Genomic DNA, 8851 nt, shown 5'->3' with positions numbered 1-8851 from the left:
AAGTATAAGAATCCTCAAAAATAAAATAAAGAACAATTCCTAGTCAACAGGACATGATAATAATATATGTACGTATGACAGTTAATTATAAACCGAAAGTATTGAGCTTTTGTCCTATTCTCACCGATCTACTCGCCTAAATGGATGACTTGTACGCGTCGTAAATCCTATGTAAAAAAATGATTGCCGTTCGATTCTTACGCGTCTGTGAATGTTCTACAGATTTACGTGTATTCACTGTTAAGAACCAAACATGGGATTATGAGATACATAAGACCCAGCAATATAGATATTCCATAGTGTACAAGGCAGCAAACTTTTTTAAAAATCCATTCAACAGATAGAGCGATTTTTTATGGCTCATGCAAAATGCAATTAAAAACATACATACATAAAAAATAAATACCAATTTGCGTGACCAAATTATTCATAATTATAAATTAATCAGTTTATTCATGAACTTACTTGTTGGTCGTGATAGTATTTCGCTGATGCCAAAGTATTTAATAGCACACCGCGTGGTGACCAGCTAAACTTGTATCGTAAAGGATTAGAAGAACATTCTGGCGCAGGTAAACCGCCGCACCAAGATATGAAAGACTCAATTTTCCCACCAGCTTGCTTAACATTATCGAAACATTCTAAAGCCAATAAGTGGTCTATGCCGGGATCTAATCCTACCTCATTAAGTATAGTCACTTCTGCTGCTTTTGCTCTAATAATATTAAAATCAGCAGTTAATCATATACTTGGTTGTAATAATCATAATTTGTTTATACAAAAATAGTGTAATAAATATATGATAAATTAGTAATAAAGAATAAATTAGACGTGTACATATTAACGCGCGCGTAAAACATATTACGGAACACTTCTTAAATTAAACAGAAAATTAATACTTACTCTTCGTGCAAAGCTTTAACGTCTTCATTCGTATAACTTGCAGTTACTAAGTGTGTTTTAGCATTTATGCATACATTTGCAATTACGTGATGTAGAGAGTAAGGTAACAGCGAAACTACCACATCGGCAGATTCTACAATGTCATGTAACGTATCAGGTCGTTCGATTACATCTAGTAAAACTGGCTCTACACCAGGAAATTTATTGGCTAACACGTCTGCCTCTTCTTTAAATTGGGATGCAACAATTAAATGTATATTAGTGTCTCTGTGTAAATATTCAACCAAAGGAGCGGAGACATGTCCTGCACCTAAGACGACGACCTATTTACGAAAGAAATATACATAAATAATCGTGTTATCAAAATTGTCTAACGCATGGCATAGCAAGATGCGTCTCAGGAGATGTCCCAAATTTTGTCTCTTAATCAGAGAATGATTAAATTTAAAAAGAGATGCTCAAATTCAAAAAAAGACTTGGACGATTTCGTACCGTTTTACTTTGTGGTTCTCGATTATCTGCTTTGTGTTTACAGCGCTGATTTAGTAGTCTCAACTCTTGAATATATTCGAAATTAGGAGTTAACCGACCGTTCGATACTATTATTGCACCGTGTACTGCTGGACTAAAATTATGTTCTTCCAGTGACAGTTTTGCATCCGAGCGAATAATATCCAACGCATAAGGATATAAAAGATTGCCAAAGAAATCAGTGGATTCTTTCGGTAATTGAGTTGGCATATTGTCAATTGAACAAACTAACACTCCGGGGCCTTTAAAAGACTTAGTATCCTTGTTACGGTCGGCATCATATAAACAGAATGGTGTGTCAATTGTTGTGCATTCATTCATGAACCTATCGGAATTGTGAAAAAAGGATTCAAATTAATGTTAATTTTTATTAATATTTTTATATAGCTATAGTCTAAGCAATCGTTTGTCGTAAAAATATCTCCACGGATATTGTTGGTAAATCTGTTAAAATTCTCACGTAGCTGTGGAATTATTTAAATTATTATTTTTGCATAACGATTTGAATCTTACTCGATGCTACCTCCAGGATCTGCTGATATGTCACAAATCGCTAACATCCTGTGAGGTAGAGCAGGAGCACCGACGCTTACTGATAGCCAAGGAGTGTAAGCTGGCCTTAATAAATATTTTGCGTCTGGTATTGTTAATAATTTAGGCGAATCAACAGCCCAATATATTCCATTAATTATCACTGATGCATACGGTGCAATTTTTTTGCTGAAAGTGGAAAGGTATCTCTCAGGATGCTTGTCACACTCGTCAGAATCAAAACCACCTCCTTCTTTTCTTTCTAGATGATGCCTTCGTCTTACCTCGCATCCGTATATTTTTGTTATATCTAAAACAAGTTTTTGTTAATTTAAATTTTCATTGAAACATTAACGAAAATATCCGTTAAATACAAACTGTGACAAGATTAATGAAGTCTGGCAAGATTGTAAAAACCGAAAGTTTGTATGACGTTTTAAAAGAATGTCGATAAGAAAATCGAATCTCATTCAGGGTTCACGACCTCAAATCAAAACAAATTCTTCCCCTTTATTTAAGAAATATCTCTGACAAGGAGTTCTCAACCAAATACAATAATCTTTTTTCATTTAAATACGTTTTACTTCGAAATGTAAAATGCTATCATATAAGACGCAAGGGAATACTATACATATGCATATCCAGGATTCAAAACATTCAGTGCAAAGAGAGCACTTAAACTTTTCAAAGAATGAAGTGAAAAAGAAAATACGAAAACAATTTTTTAACTATGTGCAATGCTCTAGAGACTTATAATTTATATCGAACTTTCGGATCCTTGGGTTAAAATTATGGCACGCAGAAAATTGTCTTAAGCAACGAACAATAAGAATAACAAATTGAATATTCCATAGGTTTATAATAAATAAACATAAAATTTACCGCCGTGTTCGGCAACTTTCTTTAGCATTTCAGGTGGTACGTATTCATGCGGAAGCTCTTGAAAAACTTCTTGACCGCCTTGACTAACATTTCCGCTACCAGTGAAAATGAATGTCAAGGGTCCGATTGATTTTGGCATGGCACCTAACGCTATTTCATATCCTACATCACGTATAGCTTGCCGTGCCATAGCGGAGTCTCTATAATTGTGCGCTGGTCCAATGTGCTGATTGAAATAAAGAATTATGATTTAATCCTTTTATCTTGAATATATTATAATTCCATTTTAAACTAATTTTCATATAGATATAGTACAGCATTCTCTCAATGAATACTCAATAAGCCCTTAGGGTAAATGCATACGTTGGATAAAGTACGGTATGACCAATTCAACATGATGAATTGAAATTTTTAGGAACAGAGGGAAGGAAATGAATGAATTGAAATTTCGGGAATTTATTTCTTCTTGACATGTTAATAAATATTTGTGTAGTTATATCTATCTCGAGAGAGTGCCAAAGATAAATCCACGCGCGCAGGTGAAACACATAAATATGTATGTATAGCTGGGGGCGAGACAGTAATACTCGTAAATTAGTGGTGTTGTTGTTGCTGCCCTTTACATCTTTAATTTTAATTAATTTGTACATAATTGGTACAATCTTAATGTTTCAATTTTTGTGCGAATATTTTATGAAAAATTTGACAACTGGAATTCCATGTATAATTGGATAGCTCAAAAGAAAAAAACTGAGTTGACAGTACGTCATCGCAACCTTTTTTGTTGCAGATGTAAGGGACAGCAAGCTTGTAGTTTTACGAAAGTTGCTATATCTCATCCCCGGCTGTAGGGGCTACAGGTGCAACATGACCATGAACACATGCGAAGCATGGATCCAGCAAATAGCATCAGCATAGATTCTACGCCTGCGTATATAAAACGTTCAGCGCACAAGAACCTGGGACCGGAAACGGAAGTCAGAAACCTAGCCGGTAAAGTTATAATGAATTATTCAGTACGCCAAAACCACAGAGCTTTTGATTAAGCGGCTTTTAATCGAATGATCTAATTAATTGACTTCAAATCATTCAATTAAACTATTTATAATTCTTAGTTTAACATTAAGGTAATCTCGGAATTGACTCCTTCAATCTATTCTAAACTTTAAAGTATAACTTATATTTTCCAGGAAGTTTCTTTTTTCTTTACTTTTCTTCCTTTCAAAAATCTTTTCCTATCTCTTTGTAATGTTAATTTCTTTATATCTTTATAAGCATTTGTATTTCACTTATACTCACAGTGACCGAGAGGACACTATAATTAATATGCAACTGTAGTTTTTAAAGAAGGATGATGTATAAAAAGTGTTTTATCATTCTCATTATCATTCATTTAGATATTAGAGAATAATACTAGCATATATTTATCTTACCATGAACGGCGTATGGTGTCCTAATGCAAGCAATCTCAGTCCGAGTCCATGTAATATGTTTACCATGCCAGCTACACCAGCATATTTACCAAAAGCGACTACTCTTTGTCCATTATTGTCCGTTAATTTTTCATAATCTAACAAACGTATATTCTTTTCAAGAAGAGCATCTAATAGAGGCATGTTGGTTTCTTGCGCCTTGATAGTATGAGAGAAGAAACAATAAGTTTTATTGGATATAAGTTGATCCACAGGAACTTGCTTCACTCCGAAAATAACAGAGGCAGAACTAATGTCCTCTTGTAATACAGCACCAGCAGCTTGATAGGATTGTGCAGGATAAGCTCTTCTATTACTGGGTTGCACAATTACTTTTACCCCTGCTCTAATTAATTGTCGAACATTCGCAGGTGCCAAGGGAGCTCTTCTTTCCCATACTGACTGATCCTCTCTTCTAATCGCTATTATTTTACCTTTTAAGGTCTGTAAAAATATTTAGCTAAACCTTATACATACACTATTATTAATCGTTAGTAATACGCATTTACGTATTCTTGCCTGTCTCTTACATTCATATAACGTGTTGAAGGCTTATGGATACGAATCATTAACAAATTCACGCTGAATTCGCACTTGGATAATTGTAAAAGCCTCATAATTTCTCTATGCAATCATTTAAAACTCTAAACACACAGTACTTAGATTTCACTGATTTAATAACATGTAAAACAGCAGAGGCACTGCAATGTAACGTGGTAACGTGTATTATAAATGATTTTGCACATATATTACTGTCTTGATATTACATAGGTCAGCGAGGTCAATGGAGAATTTAGTAAATCATTGATAAACTCAAAGTCAAGTCTTTATCAATACGACTTGACTTTTTTTAACCATTCGATTTTTACCAATATAATTAACTCATATTGGCAAAAATTTTATACAATAAAAATTATTATAATTTACCACACATATATCTAACAAAGCATAGAATTTAAACTTTCTAATATTTTACACCTATATTATATTGGATTAAGGAAGAAAGAATACGTTATGTAATGAAAATAAATTTTAATTAATTTATTTATTTATTTTTCTGTTTGTCACTGTACAAAGTATTTTTTCACGCATTACATGTACATGTTACATAGTGTTAAAGTAATTATGCTATGCTATAAAAACAAATTAGCAAATATCAATTAGATTGGGTTTTAATAGATAGATACATTTTATTTTTTATTGTTTGTTTGGTGGGATTGATTTTTTTCAGTATCTGTGTCATTACATTTACTAACTGTTCAGAAGTAAGACCGGTTTTCTTTGACTTAAACTTTTGCAATAATTCCGTTGTTGTCATCGGTTTACGCATAAGATAACGTCTGACTGCATCTTCCGTTATACCAGATTCACTGTAACATAATAGAAACATTTATTTTATATAAATGAAATTCTACTTACGTGTTTACATACACAACGTATACGATATATTATTATTTAACGAAATATACCTGGCTCCTGGAATATAAGAAGTTACTGGCACTAAATTAAAGTTGTCCAATTTCAATTTCTTTGCTTGCGATATATCTGGCGACCCCGCTTGCTTCCTCTTTAAAGAATCTGATATCCCAGCTGTAGGCGTTGCAGATCTTGAGCTATGCGCACTATTAGATTTTTTGTTATCTTTCTCTTTTACTGTATCGGATTCTGAATCAGAATCACTAGAAAAATCGCTAGAAGATTCTTTTCCCGGTGCAAGCTTCTTGGAATCTTTCTTCTTAGATTGTTTTTTCTTCTTTTTCTTATCTTTCTTTTTATCTGCATCTTTATTGGTCTTGTCTTTATCCTGAAAGAGTCAAAAGACAAATAATATTTTGATTGGAACGCATATATTGTTAATTTGAACAAGTTTATCTTACTTTGTCATCCTTATCTTTATGTTCATCATCTTCTTCTTTATCCTCATCACCATCCTTTTTATCTGCCTCTTCTTCATCTTCGTCTTCTTCATCAGAAGCAAGCAGTTTTCTTAGAGCATCCTCTTCTGCAACTGACTTAATTTCCTTTTGTTGTTCTAGTTCTGATTCAGAGTCAGAAGAATCAGAAATATAATCACATTCTCTTCCCTCTTCATCTCCATCATCGCTTTCTTCAAATGCTTCATCATCTGAAGCGTTCTTCTTCTTCTTCTTCTTTTTCGCAACCTCAACTAATAAAATCTTTATATTTATATGCTACAACGTGAACAATTGTATACAGGCGTAATTCAATCTACAATATTGGAATTTCTTTTTAAGTATTACAGAACCTAATTTTTAAGTATTAAATATAGCATGTACCTTTGCCTTTCTTCTTTTTCTTACTATCCTCTTCCTCAGAACTCTTTTTAGCTTCTTCCTCGTCACTACCCGAGTCATCATCGTCGGTGTCCATCCATTCATCCATTTCGGATATTTTTAAATCTTTCTCCTTTTTAGTAGGTTTCTTTCCTTTTCCACCATCTATTAACTCCTCGTCATCTGCACCTTCTTCATCATTTCTAAGCCTCTTACGCAACATCAGTGAAAAATAATTCATTACTTTATTCCTACGGCTAAACTCCTGTTCGGCTTCTTCTGCACTCAGTGCTTTATATCTCTGGATNTTCTAGTTCATTGAATGTAAAAAATACTGTTTATTACTTGTTACTTATTGCTATGTATTGCTTTGTGAAGTATCATCCAATTAAATTAGTATTAAGATATAGATGATATTCGGGTGTATTCGGGTAAATTGTATTTCATGGACCTGAAGGACGGATAACGGTACATGAAATGGAAGATCTGAGAAAAGCCGGAGGATGCAAGATGCAATCAGAATTGATCAGGATTCAAGATAGAGGTAGAGTTGGTTGCTGGTCATTGCTGGTAGATGACAAACACACAAACTATCGCAGAGCAACACTGCATCGATGAAGATGAGCTCCAGAGCTATATGTGCTTTATACCATAGAACTTTATATTATAGATTAGAACGTCGTGGCGTGCCAAACTGCACTGTACGCAGTTCACAAGGCTGACATTATATAATTAATACTTGATAACACATTAGAGAAATGTTAAGAATGTATCTTTAGAATTCCTTGCTCGTAATGAACATACTTTATATGATGAATGTATGATTATTTGATAATTGATGTAATAAATATATTTTATTTATTTTGACCATTTTATCATAACAGAAACAATCTGTAGTTTCAACATTTTTAATCTTTAAAATATCTCAATCTGAAAGAAATAAATGTTCATATACATCGTATACTTTATGAATGCTTGTTGAGTGTTGAACACGACAACATTAGCTAGGAGGTTGATTAGTCGGCCCAGTCGGCCATCTGCTGATATTACAGCCAGAGCCACGTCATATTTTGTATGCTTTGTGAGTTAGGTGTGTGAAGTATTTCTCGATTTTCATATAAAAATTGCTTTTCAACCACCGAGAATATGAACGTATTTCGGCTCTTAGGTGATTTGTCACATCTTCTTGCAATTATTGTCCTTCTTCTTAAAATATGGAAGACGCGAAGCTGTGCCGGTATGTATTGCTCACGTCATTGATATCTCTGTTATATTTAAAATCCCTTATACTGTATCGAAATAATTGTTCTTGCTTGATATTTGGCATTTTGTATTTAATATGTCAAGATCTCAATATATTTTTTCAATTATTTTACAGGTATCAGTGGCAAATCACAAATTCTATTTGCAATTGTATATATAACACGTTACCTAGACTTGATAACAACATATATTTCAGCATATAATATGTTTATGAAAATTATTTTTATTGCTACTTCCATTGCAATAGTGTATTTAATGTATGTAAAGTTTAAAGCTACATATGATCATAATCATGATACATTTAGGTACGTAAAATGAATTAAACATAAATCTTATTCATAGATTTACGTATATATCGTGAAAGATCTATTTCTGATATTATTTATTACTTTTAGAATTGAGTTTCTACTTTTGCCTACATTGGTATTGGCATTGTTAATCAACCATGAATTCACAATTGTGGAGATTCTGTGGACATTTAGCATTTATTTGGAGTCTGTAGCAATATTGCCGCAGTTATTTTTGGTTTCAAAGACAGGAGAAGCAGAGAGCATCACCAGCCATTATCTTTTTGCTTTAGGGTCTTACAGAGGCTTATATTTATTAAATTGGATTTATCGTTACTACGGAGAAAATTATTACGATCTAATTGTTATAGTGGCTGGTATAGTACAAACAGTTCTCTATTGTGACTTTTTCTACCTCTACATTACCAAAGTACTGAAAGGCAAGAAATTACAACTACCTGCTTAGTGGTACTAAAGTATTATCATTTGAAAAACTATATATTGCTCGAACGAGTAATATTACTATTATTTGAATTTACATAAATTTGGCAATATTTATGACATCAAGGAATGCTCGTGTACAAAATATACATTTTATTCTAAAGCATTCCACTTCCTTGTACTTTCAACATCACAAGATTCATGTATAGTTTCATCTTTATTCCACATNCACATTCCCCTTACATTC

At 33.0% G+C, this 8851-nt stretch overlaps 2 protein-coding genes and 1 pseudogene across 2 annotated transcripts; 1 reads left to right on the top strand and 2 right to left on the bottom strand.

Annotated features, from left to right (window-relative positions):
* Positions 1–5128, bottom strand: part of LOC108629168 (alpha-aminoadipic semialdehyde synthase, mitochondrial-like) — a 6018-nt pseudogene extending 890 nt beyond the window's left edge.
* Positions 5129–5336: 208 nt separating this feature from the next.
* LOC108629094 (general transcription factor IIF subunit 1-like) lies at positions 5337–7364 on the bottom strand. The gene is made up of 5 exons (XM_018031479.2): positions 7353–7364; positions 6617–6923; positions 6197–6486; positions 5789–6123; positions 5337–5689 (listed from the first exon to the last, which is right to left on the bottom strand). The coding sequence occupies exons 1-5, from the start codon at positions 7362–7364 to the stop codon at positions 5476–5478; spliced, it is 1158 nt and encodes a 385-aa protein (XP_017886968.1). The 3' UTR covers positions 5337–5475.
* A 265-nt stretch (positions 7365–7629) lies between these two features.
* Positions 7630–8770, top strand: KdelR (ER lumen protein-retaining receptor). The gene is made up of 3 exons (XM_018031507.2): positions 7630–7850; positions 7992–8181; positions 8272–8770. The coding sequence occupies exons 1-3, from the start codon at positions 7760–7762 to the stop codon at positions 8627–8629; spliced, it is 639 nt and encodes a 212-aa protein (XP_017886996.1). The 5' UTR covers positions 7630–7759; the 3' UTR covers positions 8630–8770.
* The last annotated feature ends 81 nt before the right edge of the window (positions 8771–8851 follow it).

Source organism: Ceratina calcarata, unplaced genomic scaffold, assembly GCF_001652005.2.
Source record: "Ceratina calcarata isolate Rehan_Ccalc_2016 unplaced genomic scaffold, ASM165200v1 scaffold554.2, whole genome shotgun sequence".
Classification (NCBI taxonomy): Eukaryota; Metazoa; Arthropoda; class Insecta; order Hymenoptera; family Apidae; genus Ceratina; species Ceratina calcarata.
The sequence above is the reverse complement of the archived record's forward strand: the minus strand, read 5'-3'. Positions and strand labels throughout refer to the sequence as shown.